The sequence below is a fragment of the Pyrus communis genome, chromosome 8 (assembly GCF_041283825.1).
Source record: "Pyrus communis isolate YQ-2024b chromosome 8, ASM4128382v1, whole genome shotgun sequence".
In the NCBI taxonomy this organism is placed as follows: domain Eukaryota; kingdom Viridiplantae; phylum Streptophyta; class Magnoliopsida; order Rosales; family Rosaceae; genus Pyrus; species Pyrus communis.
In genome coordinates, this window is record NC_142572.1 from 21,957,708 (window position 1) to 21,978,852 (window position 21,145).

Here is a 21,145-nt window from a genome sequence, read left to right on the forward strand (position 1 = left end):
AATATAGGAATATTGTCGTAAATTAATACCAGATTTAGTGGTTTTTTTCTTAGGAGTTAACAAAACACTTTAGGTACTGTTCACTTTAACGAAAAATAACATTTTTATTATAAAAAGTACTCCTAGTACTATTTACTTACAACACATTTTTGTAATTTTGATTAAAACTCAAAGTTTTCAAGTCATTTTCATTAGTTTTTCTTTCTTTATTTTCAGAAGAAAAAAAAAAAAAAGGTTAGTTCCGTCATGTCAATTCATTTTTTAGAGATTAGAAAAATTTGTAGAGACATTTGCTTCTTCTTGGTTACTTTTGTGTGTTTTATCAACGCCACAACTCACAAGAGTCGAATTTAAAACGTAATATAAAATACGTGCTTAAAATTCATCTTCACCACCAAATCATTATTTTCTGGTTTACGAGTTTTAGTGTTTGGAGTTGAAGCACCGGGCGGGAAACCAGAAATATTGACGGATGAGTCGGTGTCAGCAAGGTCACCAGCAACAGTCATACTTGCACGTGCTAATGCCTTTATCTCTGCTTTTATTCTTGATCATTCTAGGGTTTCATTTCACGCCTCAGTTTTCTAAATACAGTGAACGAGCTGAAAGATAAATGCGTGTTAGGCAAATAATTTAATTAATTAACATCAGGGCAATCATTGGATTGGATTAGGTCTGCTTTGTTGGGTGTTTTGGAGGAAAAGGAAAGGGAAGAAAGAGATGAGGTCCTGTCTTTCAATTTCAGATGAGATAGTTCACCGGAAAAGTTAGAGCTAGGTTTAGGAGAAAGATTGTCATGGGACGAGATGCTATTGTCTCAGTATTCCAAGTCAATTACAATTTGAAAATAAAAAACGTTCAAACATATGGAATATGTGGTTAATTAGCTTAAAATTTCACCGTTTCAACGTTCCAGTTGTTAGTAAGTTTTTATCTTTTGAAACTAGAATGAACAAATATTTTACACACGAAGATGATTATCAACTAATAAATTTATCTTCATCGATCTAAAACAGTTAACTCGAAAGATGCAAGTGTCGACAGTCCCTTAATAAAGCTAGAGATAATCATGCATGTGTGCATCTTTTGCTTGCAGATGAAATAATCATAAACGAATCCATGTGCGAGCAACTCTCGGTAGCATTTCTCAATTAAGTGATAAAGATATCTATCCTCATAGATTCGTAGAATGTTAGTGAGATCTAACCTCTTGTTTTGCTGGTGGAAGGCATGATTGGTCATATGGTCCACTCCACCCACCAACTTAATTATTTTTCAGTCCAAGTACTCGGATTATAACAAACATAAGCTAGTTTTATTACTTTACAAAAATGAGATTAGCCGATAGCTTTGCTACAATATTCTACTCTTTTGGGAATTGATACGACACAAATAGGTATTTTAACATCCTTCTAACAACCATCGTGTGATTCATCAACCACCATTCGAACCCAAAACGTGCAATATGCAATACAAGCTTTAGAATTCGTCCACAACCATTGAGCCTTCATGTGGGTTACAAACATAAGCGAGTTAATTAAGTTTGTCCACTTTACGTAATTACAATATGTATAGATTATATATAAAGATGGAATCATGGAAAAGGAAAAAGAAGTATCTGCTTGTTTAATTAGGTTCTTAATATGCTTCATATATCATATTAAAAACAAACAAGTGAGTCCTTCCAACTGTCAAAGTGGAAACAAGTGGGAGTGACCAAAACATTTTAAGTCGTACTTAAAAAGGCCTCAAACTATATGACCAAAAATGTTTGCCATAATCAGACCACAATTATCGCATGGATTTGAAATGTGGAGCCCTAAAATGTTATTATTAAGTAGTGGTAGCCATGACGATTGCTGGACTTGGAGGTACGGCCAACGAGGATACACCGAAGCTTGTTTCCTTCAAATTTAATTGATTGGCATCTTCGACAAAAAATAATAAAATTGATTGGCATCTTTGCATAAGAAAAACTTATGTAAAACGAGTTTACTATCATGTAACGTCTTAATATAATAGTACAATGTCGTGTGAAAAAAAAAAAAAAAAAACTTTTATATAAGGGCTCGTTTAGAAGTGCTTTTAAAATAACTGAAAACGTTTTTGTGAAAATGTTTTGAAACCGATCCTTAATGAAAATTAAAGTAGATCCTAGAAATACACTTAAAAAGCTTCATGCAAGAAGCACATCTCTAATATTTCTTCCAAAAAACCAATTTTACTAAAAATACTTTCAAGCATTTTAAAAATATTTCTAAACCAACTCAACATTATCGAACATGGATAAAGTTTGGGCTGCCATGCCCCCTCCTCGGGGTTTCCATAAAATCCACTGTCACATTCGAAATATCGGGAGCAATGCCAGCTACATCTATGCAAGATTTTCTGCTAACTGTTCCTCTTTTTTTTTTTTTTTTTTTGAAATTTATTTCCTATTAGCTAGCAAACATGGTTTCATGCAGGATCGGTATTTATGGACTAGGGTCGTTTTGCCAAGGAGTTGTCTCTTCTTTTTGGGTCTCTTATTGACATGCATGCTTATTATTGTGCATGACATGTGGACTGACTGGAGGAATACACAACAATATGGGCCAGAAGATAGAATTTGAGCCTACACGATAAAATGAACTACAATAAATATTTGCCATTTAAAATAGAAGTGATTTTCGCATGCTTTTTTTTCTCATAACACAATTTCAGTTGCTAAGGCGATTTAATTACGAGATGCCTTCAAATTTATTAAGATGAAAAGGCTTTAAAAAAGTTAGTGTGGAAGGAGATTTGAAATTGGTCATTGATGTTGTTCAAAGAAAGTGTAACGTTCCTTGGAGGCTCAAAACTATTGTGGAAGATGTCTCTTACCTGGCGGAGTTTTTCATCTGCAGAGAAGTAATTCTCTGACTAACGTTGTTACTAGTTTTGGTCATTCTATTCAGAATTGTTATATTTGGGATCATTCTTTGTCAACGACGGCTTGGGATGCATTCCTTTTTTATTGTACTCGTGGTTTTTTGTTGTACATTTTATTTCTCTAGAAGAAGAAAAAAAACTATTTTGATCTACTAAATTAGTAGTGTATTGAAATTTATTTGTGTTAGAGATTGGTCAACAATGTCAAATTCGTGTGTCTAAATATATAATGCTACTCATGAAAATAACATATGACAACAGATTACACCACCAAGTAAAATTATGAATTCACTTAAAATTTAATATTATTATCTATTATTAACTATATATCAAATGTTTGTGACATATCAACCTTGTCATTAATCTTTTATTTCAAAATAAAGATCAATAACGTTGCATGGCATGTAACTACCACACTCAGAAATCTCTCCCAAAAGAGAAAGGAGTCGTCCAAAGGCAAACGCAGAATCCTAACTAATTAAATCGGGAAAACATTTATAAGTTCAAACTCGTTCAAATCAAGAACTGATATGAAGCGGGTAACTTAATTGCCCTTCTATACATGGAAATATTACCAACCTAGTATTCCTACCACGAGAAATTTTAAGGGGACTCTTATAAAAGTGATACTTTGCATGGATTCTCTGCTATCTCATGTTTTTATCACAAAGTTTTATAATATTGACACGAAAATTAACGTTAAACTACGAGATTAATAAGAATCCATAAACAGTTTCACTTTTAAAAGATTTCCCTTAACATTTCTCTTCCTACTATACTCGTATATGGGAAGCCCTATATATGCACCGCCCGCATGCATGCAACGCGCGCCTACATAACATCTTACAAATATCTCTGTGATTCTCTACGAACATGGTGGCTACATTTCGAATGATGAAGGGCTTCTTCTCAATGGCCTTGAAACTTCTTACTTTTATGCCTGTATTCTCACAAGCCGTTCAAGTATGCATAACTCTGGCGTCCCCGTCAATTTCTATAACAGCCGACCAGTCCGGCAGCGATGATTACACTAAAATACAAGATGCCATTTGATGCTGTGCCGTCCAACCTGGTGTCTACTACGAAAAGATTTATGAACCTTCAGACTAGCTGTCCATAAGTGGAAAGTCATCCGACACCGTAACAACATAACATGGAACAAATCCCGCGAAATAAACAAGACCGCAGACACAAAATACGTCCACCTCAACGCCTATACAAAGGATTACGTATGGAAATATTGAAACTGTCTTTCCAGTAATATTGCTGCTGTCTGTTTTGCCGCTTTTGTAGTTGTTGGAACTTGTGCAGTTCAACAACTATCCCGATTGAATTATTTGGTCCCACTCGTTATCGAAGAATTGGTGCTGGGTTAGCTATGTGTGTAAAAGCCCTCTCAGTAGCTAATAACTTCATTAGTTACCGAGCCTTTCATGCACGTACCCACTCTACTAGTCATACAATCCGATATCACTTTATTTTCTGCAATTAATGTTAGTGATATATTATTGTTAGTTTTTCTTCGATGTGCATATTCGCCTTGTAATTCATGGTGAGAATTATGAATTGGACCTGTTCCGGGCTTCAGCCCTAGTTTACAACGGTGGCAGCCATGGTCAAAGCTCCAAATCCAAGCAACTGAGCTGCCTGCTCAAATAACGTAATTGGTCATAAACCCTAGTATCACACAAATGACGACATGCTTATTCTTCTTAAGCTACCTCAAGACTTGTGTAACGTCAATACTTTAATTAGGCCGCCATTACAACATTTTCATATCAAATTAACCTGATTAGCCACCTCAGATTCACGCATTTTTCAGACATTTGTTTCTTCAGTCTCAATGTACAAATCTCCTGCCGCCGGCTACTCTGGAAATTCCTTACAACTATCCTCCACACGTTTACGTAAAAAGTGACTAATTCTAATTATCTTTAAACTTCATTGCCAAGAAAACGGCCTCACCTCCCTCTGTCATTCACCTGAGACTACTATATAACAATTAAGATCGATCTTCTTCAACATTCAATCCACATTCTTCAATATTTACTTCAACACATTCATTCTTTACTTAATTGATTTTTTCCACATTCTTCAATAATATTTACTTCAACACATTCATTCTTTAATTAATTGATTTTTTTAAGAGGTGTCCGATCCAAAATCTTCCAACTGCGACCATGGTGGCTGTTTGTGGCGCTTCTATGACCAAGTGCTTCTCTGTCATGGCTTCGTTGTATGTTCTTCTAGCGATTTCTCAAGTAGAAGCAGACACAACTCAGGGGTCCACGGCAATACTAATAACCGTGGATCAGACTGGGAAAGGCGATTACGAGAAAATACAAGATGCCATCGACGCCGTGCCGTCGAATAACGTTGATCTTGTGTTCGTTAAGGTTAACCCTGGAGTCTACAAAGAAAAAATTACTGTCCCCGCGGACAAACCCTTTATTACAATAAGTGGCACAACGGCAGGCGGCACTGTTATTACGTGGAACGACAGTGGAAATATATTTGAATCTGCAACTTTCTCTGTGTTGGCTTCGGATTTTATAGGGCGCTACCTCACAATTCAGGTACACACATAAATATACGTAAATTTTTCACATGCATATATACTCTTACGACGACAATAACCACAACAACAAAAACTTATCCCATTAAGTCGGGTCGGCTATATGAATACTAGCGTCATTGCGCTTGGTTTTGTGTCAAGTTTTCCTCTAGCTCTAAGTATTCAATGTCTTTTTTTTTAGAGTCTTTTTCTAAGTCTTCCTAACTAGGCCATCTCAAGCCCGGATAAAAGAGGAGAGGGAGTACGTTAGGTAGTCGACAGCTGACACTCTGTTCTCACTTCGAATCCCTATGATAATGCATATATACGCTTGAATCTAATAATTTTAATTGTTGAAATTCATTGCAGAACACTTATGGAAGGGGTGGTAAAGCAGTGGCGCTAAGGGTCTCAGGAGATAGAGCAGCATTTTATGTGTGCAGAATTTTGTCTTACCAAGATACCCTACTTGACGATACCGGCAGGCATTACTACAACAACTGTTATATTGAAGGAGCCACTGATTTTATATGTGGGAATGCTGCTTCCTTTTTTGAGGTAACTCATATAAGAATAATACAATATTTTTACAGAGTTTTGGTTTTTGATTATTTGTTTAAAGTTATATTGTTTCGGGCTAAACCTTTCACTTCTTGTTATCATTTCGCACATGATACATTTTATATCCATATTATAATATGCGGATTAATAACATCATGCTACGTTGGTAGCAGTTCAAAGATTTCTCAAGAATTAAGTATGGTGATAAATCATATGTTAGGGGTTCAATTGCTGAATAAATAAATTAATTTTACAGAAGTGCCATTTGCATTCGATTTCGGACGGAGGGGGTGCCATAACAGCCCAACGGAAGATGTCACCTTCAGAGGACACTGGGTTCATTTTCTTTGGGTGCAAGATCACCAGCGTCAAAACGGCAGTGTTAGGAAGGCCATGGGGTGTCTACTCCAGAGTCATTTTTGCCTTCACTTACATGCCTAATGCCATACTCCCTCAGGGTTGGGACAACTGGGGACACTCTGCCGACCAATTAAGGTACTTTAACGAAAATTGTTACTATTATTTCAAAATAATTATCGTCTGCTCCTCATTTTCTTTATATGAAGACTAATTTGGATTGCTAAAAACAACTTTCTCATTTTCGATCCCAAATATTTTACTCAACTTTTTTGGTTTATTTACGTTGGCCAATTTGGTTTCAATAATTGATGCATAATATGCAGTTCTGTTTACTATGGACAATACGAATGTTCTGGACCTGGAGCTGTGACATCAAAAAGAGTTGACTGGGCACGAGTCCTAACGAGTGCAGAAGCTGCACCTTTCATAACTAAGGACTCCATTGATGCCAAAGCTTGGATTAGGGCAACGCCTAACAGTTTCAAGAAGAAGGCATTTTCCACCAAGAATTGGTTAATTAATTAAGATTCCTGTGTGGAAATATATGTATAGTTTTATAAATATTTAATTGCAAAATTGTTGATCCCATGTATTAAAACATTCATTCATTGGTTTTACAGACAAATATACATCAATTTGTTTTTTCTTCTTAACTTGATATGGCCGGCCATGTTTTCAAAGACCAATCGTTCACCGCCTTATACAAACGTACAACATATTTACCACTTTTGTAAAGAAAACTTATCTAATGAACGACTGCATGCATGTACTACGTTGAAACCTTCCAAAAGAAAGCCCTATCAGTCTGGTTTTGGCTGCATCGATCCTCCAGGGAGGGATTTATCAGTATTCCCGTAACAAATTTGCACAGAATAGGATTCTCTTTTTTTTTTTTTTTTTTTTTTTCCTCTCATTCCCTTCCAAAACCACATCAACATCTTATATTAATTTTTTATTAAAAAAAGATAAAATAGAAAATTTAAGATAAAAAAATGAAAGGAGATGGAAGTAGACAGATATTAATTTAAAAAAAAAAATTTATTTATTTGTAAAATAATATCTGACATACCACCTTTGTTGCGAACATTTTAAGTCTCTCCTCTAGCTGATCAGTGGATGGCTACCGAAGCTGATAACTCTGACAACTAATTGGCTTTCTTGGGTGCGTGTTATGCATCTTTATTTGACTCGTGTCACTTCCAAACTTCAAATATATGTGATATTTATCTAAAATTCTCATGTATTGCCGCTTACCGACAAGGTTTTATCCGGATCTTTTTGAAATGATATTCGAAATTTATAAATTGTGTCTGTTATTATATATTATACAATTAATTTTTATCAATATTATTTATATTTAATTTTAAATAAAAATTTTAAAATAATTTCTAATTATACGTATACAATCAACAAATATCTTTCACAATTCTCTAAAATCCTCAGAATCCGGAATGAATCCGGATTTGCCGCCTTACATCTAAAACCTGTGGGCAGCTAGCGGTATTGCGTCTTAGCTAAAAAGCTTGACAAGATATTATCTTTTGGCAATTGGGGGATAAGAACAAAGTAAAAGATATGTATTGGCTCCCCAGTCACCGTCAAAAAAGCCGCACGTATATATACAATAATCAACTTCTCGTTATATTAAACACAAAGTGAGCAGCTGAATTGAAGACCATAGTTTGAAGAGAAATGGGATCACTCGTGCCAGGATGGGACTCACCTGTCTTAAGGTCCAAGCCAGGTATTTAACCCTAATCCTGTTAATTACTTGTATTAATTTGTAGCTTATTACTGAGTTAATCCGCGTGTTTTATCACTATTTATTTCACTTAATTGCGAACCAAGTTACTGATTGTGGTCACAATCTTTAATTCTTAAGGAGTTCAGAAGAATAAATCACTCACCATGGAGGAGATTGAAGCTTACTGGAAAACACACAAGAAATCAAATAGCATCAACCAGGTATTATGTTATATTAAATTCTTTTTCTGTTGTTATCGTAGTGCGTATGAGCGACTAATTTTAGCACAGCTCATATCGAGATTGACAATATTATACACATGGCAGGGAATTAGAACGGCTGATGAACCGGGAAGAAGAATCCAGAAATCCAGCTCGTTTCCTGTGACCACAACAAAGATCGGCAGTACAGATACCGAAACAAGCCCTAGGACTCAAAAAATTTTAAACAAAAATGGCTGGTAATTAACATGTTTAATTATCTTCATAATTTTCTTTCCAATTTTTTATTTGTATAAAACATTAACAACAAAGCCTTGTACACTGAACTTTATTGCATCAAATCTTCCGTTAACTTAAGGTTCTCCACGTCTTTTATTTGTAGAACACTAGCCGATGAGGATACTCTTTGAATTATTTTATTTTATTTTTTATTTTTTATTTTTTTTTATTTTGGAGTGATTAGTTTTTTTAAATTTTAAAAGTGTATGAAAAATGATGAAGGGATAATTTTTCTTAGTAATTGTATATTTTATCGTAATATTACATAATTATTTTATTTTTTCTTCTTTAAATATTGTGTATTAAAAGTGAAGATAAAATAAAAATACGATTTTTATTTTATAAAAAAAAAGAAAAGAAAAGGTAAAATAGAAAAAATAAGAATATAATTGTCATTTTGTCAAAATGTATAAAATTACTATTTTACTTTTTTATATTAATATTGTGTATTCAAAAGTAAAAGCAAAATTAGAAAAGCGGGTAAAAAAAAGTTGACAAGAGCTCTTCTTTTAATAAAATAGATAAAATAAAGCAAATAAATAATTACCATTGGATGCATATATGCAGGTGGACAGCGAGCAATTGGGCATTTCTGAATGAACCTCCAATATTAGAAGAAAGCGATTCCAAAACTAGTTACGCAGCACAGTTTCATGTAGCCAACAGCTGGGCCCCAAAATCAAACGGCCATGATCAAATTAGTACCTGATTTGTCATTGAGGCCCAATAATCTGGCCCATAATAGTGGGTCCATATGCTTGATCCGTCAGTCATGGGTTTCTATTTATGCAACTAGTTTGATCCGTCACCTTTTTTTCTTTTCTTTTTTTAATGTTTAAATTGCAAGGATCTTATGATTTATGAGATCGAGTTTTTTTGGTAGTCATAATTGTGTATCTTGACTTGTACAAATTGTGTACGTATACTTATTTATGGGAAGTTTCATGTTCTTTCTAGCTTGAGTTGTTGCATAATTTGGTCTGCTAACGATTTAATACATTCGATATTTGAAGAACTTAGGCGAGCCTTCAAAATGGGGCAGTAGAGTTTTCTGACCTTAGAGTCCTTTGTGCATTGAAAGAAGATTTTTTTTTTTTTTTTTTTTAACAAATGATTAAGGGAAAGGGAGTACTTTTAATCTTTTAATGGGTTAGGAATAATGTAGTTTAAATTTGTATTTGGCGAAAGTTAAATTTGCATTTGGGTTAGAAAGAAGAATATCATTAGATCGTAGTACTAAATAATGAAAGAAGAATTTATTAAATACATGAAAATATAAAAATTAAACATATGATGTTTCACTTAACCTTGTGGAAAAAAAATAAATAAATAAATTGTAGTGATAACAATCTCGTCCACTATCCACTCTTAAACATTTCACCTTTTTAAGATAGAAAAGAGATATTCTTTGGATTTTTTTCATCAAATTCTCTCTATCAATTTGAATCCTTGAAATTTGATTTAACGTTTAAAGTTATTATAATTTGTAAATGAACCTTTTGTTTATAACCATTAAATTAAATTTCAAGAACTTAAATTGATCGAGAGAATTTGATTGAATCCTTGAAATTTGATTCAACGTTTAAAGTTATTATAATTTGTAAATGAACCTTTTGTTTATAATCATTAAATTAAATTTCAAGAACTTAAATTGATTGAGAGAATTTGATGGAAGGGATCGAGAGATGATCCATTTCCCTTATGATACTCTTCCACAATCATTAAGCGCTACAAATGTTCCTTCCACTAGAGACTTCAAGTAAAAACCTAAAGAAAATAACAAAAGAAAGAGAAATGAACATATTATTTTTATATTTTAGATGACTCGCGGAACTTGAGGACGTGTTGGGATACTTTGTCTTTTTTTAAATGAAATAAAATAACAAAAGAAAGAGAAATGAACACATTATTTTTATATTTTAGATGACTCGCGGAACTTAAGGACGTGTTGGGATACTTTATCTTTTTTTTAAATGAAATGATTCCTTTGTAAGTGGTTGAATACAGACAAACATGACATGATCACACTTTCATAGCCTTCGCTCTAAGATCATTGTGTTTTGAGAAGGTTAAAAGGAACATTCAATTTACAGTTTAACATTAAATTTTATGTTAATATTATAAAATATTATGTTGAATATGATGTGATAAAAAGTTCATAAAAAACAATCATTTTGAGAGTCTTCTTAACATTTTTCTTGTGCCTTTTCTAAACTTATGTGATTTATTTGTTCCATAACTTACTATCTTCAAATATTAAAATAGCTCTCCTCAAATGAAACTAGATCACAAGCATATTTCTTTTTTCTTTTTCACTTTTGCTTGAAAATTTTAAAAAGACAATAAATGGTCGTTTAATATTACAGTCTAGTAGTGTTTCTTTTACTTGTAAGTAAGAAGACTGAGGTCGATTTTCACCAAATGCAAACTTGAACCATATTATTGTTTGTCCATTGTCAGGCTAGTTCACTTGAACTACATATTACTATCCCATCATGAAAAATATTAGTATAAATGATATCGTTTGTCAACAAAATAGCAGTAAAATAGATAAATGAGAAAACATAAAAGACGGTAAAAACAATGACAAGAGATAGAGAACAAATATATAAACAAAAAACGCACAAAATAAAAAACAAAAACAAAATACTATCATACGAGGTCGTTGATTATTTTAAAATTATGAACATTAACGTGATCCCGACGATGTTCATTTGGGTCATCGAACGACAATGATGTATGGATCACTTCAGGGTCTTTGATTCTGGAACAACAGAAGTGTAAAATTCCGGCACTGCCCTTCACCAACCCTTTTTTTGAGAAGCTTGACGAGGGTAATACTAACTTTTCAAGTAGTATATATGTAAAATCAATAAAATATTCACATAAAGTCAAATAAATGACGATTAAAAAATTTAAAAACAGGTGAACAAGCAATTCCACTATTTCAAATTGTCACCATATAATTTCGTCCATAAAATGCGCTCAAGCTACTTCACTTCACAACTTCGAAAATACACACAAAAGAAAAAACCAGGAAAAAAAAGAAGAATTTGACAATTTCTTCGAAATTTCAATGGCTGAGAAGAGCAAAATTTTGATAATCGGAAGCACTGGTTCTATTGGAAAGTTTGTCGTTGAAGCGAGCGCGAAGGCCGGGCATCCAACCTTTGCTCTGGTTAGAGAGACCACGGTCAACGAACCTGCTAAGGCTAATCTCATTGAGAAGTTCAAGAACTTGGGTGTCACCTTGCTCTATGTAAGCATATTAATCTCTCTTAGTGTTTAATTGCATATTAATCTCCTTTTGTGTTTAATTTAATTAATTATGTTATGTTACTTGGTTAATTACGATGATTAATATGCAGGGAGATCTTTATAACCATGAGAGTTTGGTGAAGGCGATCAAACAGGTGGACGTTGTGATATCGACGGTGGGTCGCCTGCAAACTGCAGACCAAACCAAGATCATTGCAGCCATCAAAGAAGCTGGCAATATCAAGGTTAGTGTCTCTAATTAACCAAGAAATCTTCGATTAGGTTGTCTGATCACGGGACATGTTTGACTATCTAATATCGACATTTTACCTACCATCCACATATTTCGTCTTTATTATTTGATAATGTCAACATTTAGGTCCCTTGGATATTGCCGTAGTGTCAATAAGCTTGTTAGTGAAAATTACATGAAAATTAATTTAAGACTTTAGAATTATTAGACAGTCCAACACAAGTTTTGCTCAATTATGAGGATTAATAGTAACCTAGCCTATATTTTATGCAGAGATTTTTCCCGTCGGAGTTTGGAAACGATGTGGACCGAGTGAATGCAGTTGAGCCAGCCAAGTCTTCGTTTGACGCCAAGGTCCAAATCCGGCGTGCTATTGAGGTTGAGGGCATCCCCCACACTTATGTCTCCAGCAACTGCTTTGCTGGCTACTTTCTGCCGTCATTGGCACAGCCAGGTGCCACTTCTCCGCCCAGAGACAAAGTCACCATCTTAGGGGATGGAAATCCAAAAGGTACCGCTCACGTTAATTTCAGAAGAAAAAAAACACTTATATTCATAAACGATATTAGTAATTAACCAAATTGTTTCTGAAAAGGCATCTGAAAGTTCTTCTTGAAGAAGTACCTGTTAGGTGCCTCTTTACGCAATACTAAAAATGGTTTTACGATCCATAAGCTTTTAAAGTGTTTTACATTAAATAGTGCTACAAATGCTTTTAGTTGTCTACAACCGTTCTGAGCCATTTCACAAGCAGTCTCAAACATGCTATGTATCTCTTGTTAATCTTGCAGCTGTCTTTAACAAGGAAGAGGACATAGGAACCTATACAATCAGGGCCGTTGATGATCCAAGAACATTGAACAAGATCCTCTTCCTGAAGCCTCCCCAGAACATCTACTCATTCAATGAGCTTGTTGCTCTGTGGGAGAAGAAGATTGGCAAAGTCCTTGAAAAAGTCTATGTCCCAGAGGACAAACTTCTCAAGGATATTGAAGGTCAGTAATTAATCATGCATTTTTTATACAAACGATAGAGAACAGGAAGGAGTTCAAACTCGGGATCTCGAGTGCATGAGCGAATGCTCTTAATCGACCGTGCTATAAGCCTCTCATGCAGTAATTAATCATGCATTGGTTCGACTTAACTTTAATCAAGATTTGGTTAATTAACATATGTTGTTAAATTTTGCAGCGGCCCCAATTCCAATCAATGTGATATTAGCAATCAACCACTCAGTGTTTGTGAACGGAGATCTGACCAAGTTCGAAATCGAGCCGTGGTTTGGAGTCGAGGCTCATGAGCTCTACCCTGATGTGAAGTACACAACCGTGGACGAGTACCTCGATCAATTTGTTTGAAGAAATTAAGATGACAGGACTTATCAAACATCCTTATACGGAGTATATCTTCATATGTTTTTCTCTTCTTGTTTTTTATTCATAGTCGGAATTTAGCTTTACCGCAGTCGCCGCCGGCGGAGGTGGAGGCCATAGTCGACTATTGCAATTGGGGGATGAGTTTTCAGATAAAGAGATTATTGCAGTTGGGGCATAAATTGTAATTGCACAATCTTTTTCCAATTTTGGGGGTGTGTTTTGCTTTTGTTGGTCTAGGGATTTGATTTTGTTGAGTTTTTTGGGTTTTGGAAGAGGTAGATGGGACATGGAAGATGACTGTTTTCAACATTTATGAGATCAAACAAGTATGAGCTTGACACTCTGTAAAACTTAAGCAAATAAACACATATAATGCGTTACTAGGATCATAACAATAAGTACTCAAAAGACCAAAAGCTTATTGAGTGTCAAAAGTACACAGTTTAGAGGAGATGGAGAGGAAGTTGGGCTGGGCTATCGGTGGTAGTCGGATTGTGGTGATGGTCTGTGATGTGACAAAAAGGATGGAGTAGGGCTGGTGGTGGTTTGTGATATGTCTGCAAGAGAGTGATCGAGAGAAGCAGAGAAAGAGGGAGGGGAACAGAGAGAGAGAAAGGGATATTAATGACGAGTTATTTGTCACTCGATTTCACCTAAGCTTGGTTGAGTTGATTTGTTGTGAGCCGTCCTTATTAAATTTAAGCCGAATCCAACGAGTTTAAGAAAAATTAAAATGGAATTTTTTTAGATGAAGAAATTTTTTAGTAAAGCTTAAAACCTCTAATACAACGGTTTTCCATACAATCAAAATTAAAGGCATCCATGGCCGATACCGAAAGACAATAATCCCAGAAATGAGGGTTAGAAACAGTGAGAGTCACACGAGCTAACGTGTCAACCACGAAATTTGCCTCAATAAAGATATGTTTCCAACTTATATGCTGAAATTTAGAAGCCAACCATTTGATATCTTCGATGATAGGTCTAAGATGCCAAGGGGGCATCCAAACACCATGCACATGACCAACTTAGAACCCTTTTCACCAACAATTTCTTCACGCCTCTGTGCCTAGACAAAAGCCCTTCATTTAAAGCAACGGTCTCCATAACCGAAATCGTGGCACTATCAATGTTCAATGCACCAGCACCAACCAGTTACCCCTCCTCATTTCTAAGAACAAAAGCAGCTGCAACCCTCTCCAAACTAGCTGACCCATCAAAGTTTAATTTCACATAGCCATGAGGAGGACGCCATCAAATGAGGTGTTAGCGGCTATGATCACCCCTAGAGGTCTTCTTATAATTAACCTTAAATTAGGGTAATCCTACACTTGTAGCAATGGAGATACTCCTAGCCAGACTAGGGTTCATCCTTCTAAACACTTTATTATTTATATCATTCCGAATTTGCCAGCAACAGAAGAGTTTACTAAGATCACTCAAATCATTGCACTCAGCAGTGTCAAGGAGGAGATTGAAGCTTATTGGAAAGCACACAAGAAATCAAATAGCATCAACCATGTATTATGTTATATTAAACTCTTTTTCTGATATTATCATTGTGCGTGTGAGCGACTGTCTCTAACACAACTCATATCGAGATTGACAATATTGTACACATGGCAAGAAATTAGCGCGGCTGATGAACCAGGAAGAAAAATCCAAAAATCCAGCTCGTTTCCTGTGACCACAACAAAGATCGGCAGTACATATACTGAAACAAGCCCTAGGACTCAAAAAATCTTGAAAAGCAATGGCTGGTAATTAACATGTTTAATTATCTTCATAATTATCTTCTAATTTTTTATTTATATAAAACAATAACAACAATGTCTTGTTCTACTAAGTGGGAACCGCTCTATGAATCTTAAAACATCATTGAACTTAGATTTTGCATCAAATCTTTCGTTAACTTAAAGTACTTCACGTCTTTTATTTGCAGAACATAAAAATAAAAATAAACAAATAAATAATTACCATTGGATACATATATGCAGGTGGACAGCGAGCAATCGGGCATTTCTGAATGAACCTCCAATATTATTAGGAGGCGATTCCAACACTACTTACGCATCACAGTTTCATGTAGCCAACAGCTGGGCCCCAAAATCAAACGGCCATGATCAAATTAGTACCTGATTTGTCATTGAGGCCCAATAATCTGGCCCATAATACTGGGTCCATATGCTTGATCCGTCAGTCATGGGCTTCTATTTATGCAACTAGTTTGATCCGTCGCCTTTTTTCTTTTCTTTTTTTTAATGTTTAAATTGCGAGGATCTTCTGATTTATGAGATCGAGTTTTTTTGGTAGTCATAATTGCGTTTCTTGATGTGCAAAATGTGTACGTATACTTATTTATGGGAAGTTTCATGTTCTTTCTAGCGCTTTTGAGTAGTTGCATAATTTGGTCTGCTAACGATTTAATAATGTTTAGTTAATACATTCAATATTATCAGGGTTAGACTCGAGAGTTTGAAGAACTTAGGCACTAAAGGGGAAGGAGCACGCGTAATCTTATATTGGGTTAGCAATAATGTGGTTTAAATTTGATTTTCGCGAGAATTGAACTTAAGACTTCTCACTTACAAATAAAGCGAAATATCACTATATCGTAGTACTAAGTAGCGAAAGAAGAATTTATTAAATACATGAAAATATAAAAATTAAACATATGATGTTTCACTTAACACTGAAAAAAAAAAAAAAAAAAAAAAAAACTTAATTGTAGATGTAGTGATAACAATCTCGTCCACTATCCACTTTTAAACATTCCACCTTTTTAAGATAAGAAAGGGATCCTTTCCGAATTTCTTTCATCAAATTATCTCAATTTGAAAATTTAAAATTTGATCAAACGGTTAAAATTATTATAACTTTTAAATATGTTTTCTGTTTGTAATCGTTGATCAAATTTTAAGAACCCGGATTGATTAATTGAGAGAATTTGGTAGAACTTAAAGATACTCTTCCACAGTCATTGAGCCCTACAAATGTTCATTCCACTAGAGACTTCAAATGAAAGCCTAAAGAAAATACCAAAAGATAGAGAAATGAACACATTATTCTTATATTTTAGATGACTCGCTGAACTTGAGGACGGGTTGGGATAGTTTGTCTTTTTTCCCATGAAATGATTCCTTTGTAAGTGGTTAAATACAGACAAACATGGCTTGATCACACTTTCTTAGCCTTCACTCTAAGATCATTGTGTCTTGAGAAGGTTAAAAGGAACTCTCAATTTACCGTTTAATGTCAAATTCTGTGTTAATATTATAAAATACGAGCATATGGGTACATACAAAGTGTGTAAATTTTTTTTTTATTTTTGTTTTTGAAATAAAAGGAGAGAGGAAGAGAGTGATTGAGATTGTGGGAGTGGGGTTTTTTTTTTTCTTTTTTTTTTTTTTTTAAATTAGAGATATGTTAGGATTACATATAGGTAAGACTTTGAAAAAAAAAAGAACAAAATTTGGTTGTGTGAAATTACATTTGTGCCCCATATTTCTTATTCATGTTCTGTTTTAATTAGAAGGTTAAATTAGTAATTTCATAAAATTTCGGTTGACCATAAGTGTTTTATTAATTAGTAGAGATTATGCTGAATATGATGCGGTAAAAGGTTCATAAAAAGCCATAGTTTTAGAGTTCCCTTAACATTTCTCTTGTGCCTTTTCTAAATTGATGTGATTTATTTGTTCCATCAAATGGATACAGACAAACATGGCTTGATCACACTTTCTTAGCCTTCACTCTAAGATCATTGTGTCTTGAGAAGGTTAAAAGGGACTCTCAATTTACCATTTAACGTCAAATTCTGTGTTAATATTATAAAATACTAGCATATGGGTACATACAAAGTGTGTGAATTTTTTCTTTTTTTTTTGTTTTTGAAATAGAAGGAGAGAGGAAGAGAGTGATTGAGAATGTGGGAGTGGGATTTTTTTTTTTTTTTTAAATTTTAAATTAGAGATATGTTAGGATTACATGTAGGTAAGGCTTTGAAAAAAAGAACAAAATTTACTTGTGTGAAATTACATTTATGCCCCATATTTCTTATTCATGTTCTGTTTTAATTAGAAGGTTAAATTAGTAATTTCATAAAATTTTGGTTGACCATGAGTGTTTTATTAATTAATAGAGATTATGATGAATATGATGCGGTAAAAAGTTCATAAAAAGCCATATTTTTTAGAGTTTCCTTAACATTTCTCTTGTGCCTTTTCTAAATTGGTGTGATTTATTTGTTCCATAACTTACCATCTTCAAATATTAAAATAGCTTTCCTAAAATGAAACTAGATCACAAGCCTATTTCCTTTTTCTTTTTCACTTTTGCTTGAAAATTTTAAAAAGACAATAAAGGGTCGTTTGGTAGTACGGTCTAGTAGTGTTTCTTTTTACTTGTAAGTGAGAAAACTTAGGTCGATTTTCAACAAAAGTGAACTTAAACCACATTATTGTTAGTCCACTGTCAGACTAGTTCACTTGAACCACATTATTACTATTCCACTATGAAAGGCGTTAGTATAAATTATATCATTTGTCAATAAAATAGCAGTAAAGGAGATAAATGAGAAAACACAAAAGACGGTAAAAACAATGACGAGAGATAGAGAACAAATATATAAACAAAAAATGCACAAAATAAAAAAACAAAAATAAAATACTATCATACGAGGTCTTTGATTTTTTTAAAATTATGAACATTACGGTGATCCCGACGATGTTCATTTGGGTTCTAGAACGACAATGACGTATGGATCACTTCAAGGGTCTTTGATTCTGGAACAACAAAAGTGTAAAATTCCGGCACTGCCATTCTCTAACCCCTTTTTTGAACAGCTTGACAAGGGTAATACTAACTTTTCACGTAGTATATACGTAAGATCAATAAAATATTCACAGAAAGTCAAATAAATGATGATTAAAAATTTTAAAAACAGGTGAACAATCAATTCCACTATTTCAATTTGTCACCTTATAATTTCGTTCATAAAATGCGCTCCAGCTACTTAACTTCACAACTGTGAAAATACACACAAAAGAAAAAACTAGGGAAAAAAAGAAGAATTTGATAATTCTTAGAAATTTCAATGGCTGAGAAGAGCAAGATTTTGATAATCGGAAGCACAGGCTACATCGGAAAGTTTGTCGTTGAAGCGAGCGCGAAGCTCGGGCATCCGACCTTTGCTCTGGTTAGAGAGACCACAGTCAACGACCCTGCTAAGGCTAATCTCATTGAGAAGTTCAAGAACTTGGGTGTCACTTTGCTCTATGTAAGCATTTAATCTCTCTTAGTGTTTAATTGCATATTACTCTCTCTTTGTGTTTAATTAAATTAATTATGTTATGTTACTTGGTTAATTACGGTGATTAATATGCAGGGAGATCTTTATAACCATGAGAGTTTGGTGAAGGCGATCAAACAGGTGGACGTTGTGATATCGACGGTGGGTTTCCTGCAAACTGCAGACCAAACCAAGATCATTGCAGCCATCAAAGAAGCTGGCAATATCAAGGTTAGTGTCTCTAATTAACCAAGAAATCTTCGATTAGGTTGTCTGATCATGAGACATGTTTGACATCTCCAAGGGAGATGCTCTTAGATATTGACATGGTGTCAATAAGCTTGTTAGTGAAAATTACATGAAAATTAATTTAAGACTTTAGAATTATCAGACAGCCCGACACAAGTTTTGCTCAATTATAGGGATTAATAGTAACTTAGCCTATATTTTATGCAGAGATTTTTCCCGTCGGAGTTTGGAAACGATGTGGACCGAGTGAAAGCAGTTGAGCCAGCCAAGTCTTCGTTTGACGCCAAGGTCCAAATCCGGCGTGTTATTGAGGCTGAGGGCATCCCCCACACTTATGTCTCCAGCAACTGCTTTGATGGCTACTTTCTGCCGTCATTGGCACAGCCAGGTGCCACTTCTCCACCCAGAGACAAAGTCACCATCTTAGGGGATGGAAATCCAAAAGGTACCTCTCACGTTAATTTCAGAAAAAATACACTTATGTTCATAAACGATATTAGTAATTAACCAAGTTGTTTCAGAAAAGGCACCTGAAAGTTCTTCTTGAAAAAGTCCCTGTTAGGTGCCTCTCTATGCAATAGTAAAAAAAGGTTTTACGATCCATAAGCTTTTTAAGTGTTTTATATTAAATAGTGCTACAAATGCTTTTAGTTGTCTACAACCGTTTTGAGCCATTTTAGAAGCAGTCTCAAACATGCTATGTATCTCTTGTTAATCTTGCAGCTGTCTTTAACAAGGAAGATGACATAGGAACCTATACAATCAGGGCCGTTGATGATCCAAGAACATTGAACAAGGTCCTCTTCCTGAAGCCTCCCCAGAACATCTACTCATTCAATGAGCTTGTTGCTCTGTGGGAGAAGAAGATTGGCAAAGTCCTTGAAAAAGTCTATGTCCCAGAGGACAAACTTCTCAAGGATATTGAAGGTCAGTAATTAATCATGCATTTTTTATACAAACGATAGAGAACAGGAAGGAGTTCAAACTCGGGATCTCAAGTGCATGAGCGAATGCTCTTAATCAACCGTGCTATAAGCCTCTCATGCAGTAATTAATCATGCATTGGTTCAACTTAACTGCGTTTAACTTAACTTTAATCAAGATTTGGTTAATTAACGTATGTTGTTTAATTTTGCAGCGGCCCCAATTCCAATCAATGTGATATTAGCAATCAACCACTCAGTGTTTGTGAACGGAGATCAGACCAAGTTCGAAATCGAGCCGTCATTTGGAGTCGAGGCTTATGAGCTCTACCCTGACGTGAAGTACACAACTGTGGACGAGTACCTCGATCAATTTGTTTGAAGAAATTAAGATCACAGGACTTTCGCTAAGATGTTTGCTAAATATCTCGGAAAAAATAAGTTTAAATGCTGTTAATGTTGTTTGAGCGAATAAGTGTTTGTGATGAGAACAAAATTCAGAGTCTTAATGTAATTTCTATGTTTTTCCTGCACATTTGTGGCTGGTTATGATTTACACTGGGAGATTCTACCGTACAACCATCATGAACTCATGACTTGCTAAATCTTCTAAGCATATAATCCGCGAATTACCCTTTTATGAGATCATTTATATTTTGGTCTCATCCGATCCTACACTAATCGTACTTAGTGTGAGAACTATTATAATCAAACTTCTTATACGGAGTATCTCTTCATATGTTTTTCTCCTCTTGTTCTTTATTCATAGTCGGAATTTAGCTTGCCGCAGTCGCCGCCGGTGGAGGTGGAAGTCATAGTCGAGTGTTGCAATTGGGGGATGACTTTAAAGATAAAGAGATTATTGCAGTTAGGGCAACGATTGTAATTGCAGAGTCTTTATCCAATTTTTTGGGGTGTGTTTTGCTTTTGTTGGTCTAGGGATTTGATTTTGTTGAGTTTTTTGGGTTTTGGAAGAGGTAGATGGGACATGGAAGATGACTGTTTTTAGCATTTATGGGATCAAACGAGCATGAGCTTGACATTCTGTGAAACTTAAGTAAATAAACACATATAATGCGTTACTAGGACTATAACAATGAGTACTCAAAAGACCAAAAACTTATTGAGTGTCAAAAATACACAGTTTAGAGGAGATGGAGAGGA

The 21,145-nt window shown here is 34.6% G+C and overlaps 4 protein-coding genes across 4 annotated transcripts; all 4 read left to right on the forward strand.

Moving 5' to 3' along the window:
• Positions 1–5,077: 5,077 nt before the first annotated feature.
• On the forward strand, positions 5,078–6,993 carry LOC137718663 (putative pectinesterase 11). The gene is made up of 4 exons (XM_068458214.2): positions 5,078–5,489; positions 5,837–6,025; positions 6,285–6,523; positions 6,712–6,993. Exons 1-4 carry the CDS (start codon positions 5,094–5,096, stop codon positions 6,911–6,913), a joined length of 1,026 nt encoding a protein of 341 aa, XP_068314315.2. The 5' UTR covers positions 5,078–5,093; the 3' UTR covers positions 6,914–6,993.
• Positions 6,994–7,973: 980 nt separating this feature from the next.
• Positions 7,974–9,588, forward strand: LOC137718544 (DNA polymerase epsilon catalytic subunit A). The gene is made up of 4 exons (XM_068458097.2): positions 7,974–8,132; positions 8,271–8,353; positions 8,459–8,592; positions 9,200–9,588. The coding sequence occupies exons 1-4, from the start codon at positions 8,081–8,083 to the stop codon at positions 9,339–9,341; spliced, it is 411 nt and encodes a 136-aa protein (XP_068314198.1). The 5' UTR covers positions 7,974–8,080; the 3' UTR covers positions 9,342–9,588.
• Positions 9,589–11,631: 2,043 nt separating this feature from the next.
• On the forward strand, positions 11,632–13,859 carry LOC137718551 (eugenol synthase 2-like). Its single transcript, XM_068458104.2, has 5 exons — positions 11,632–11,891; positions 12,001–12,135; positions 12,417–12,654; positions 12,935–13,138; positions 13,335–13,859. Exons 1-5 carry the CDS (start codon positions 11,709–11,711, stop codon positions 13,499–13,501), a joined length of 927 nt encoding a protein of 308 aa, XP_068314205.2. The 5' UTR covers positions 11,632–11,708; the 3' UTR covers positions 13,502–13,859.
• Positions 13,860–18,488: 4,629 nt separating this feature from the next.
• LOC137718348 (eugenol synthase 2) lies at positions 18,489–20,514 on the forward strand. Its single transcript, XM_068457877.2, has 5 exons — positions 18,489–18,797; positions 18,906–19,040; positions 19,266–19,503; positions 19,782–19,985; positions 20,197–20,514. Exons 1-5 carry the CDS (start codon positions 18,615–18,617, stop codon positions 20,361–20,363), a joined length of 927 nt encoding a protein of 308 aa, XP_068313978.1. The 5' UTR covers positions 18,489–18,614; the 3' UTR covers positions 20,364–20,514.
• Positions 20,515–21,145: the final 631 nt, after the last annotated feature.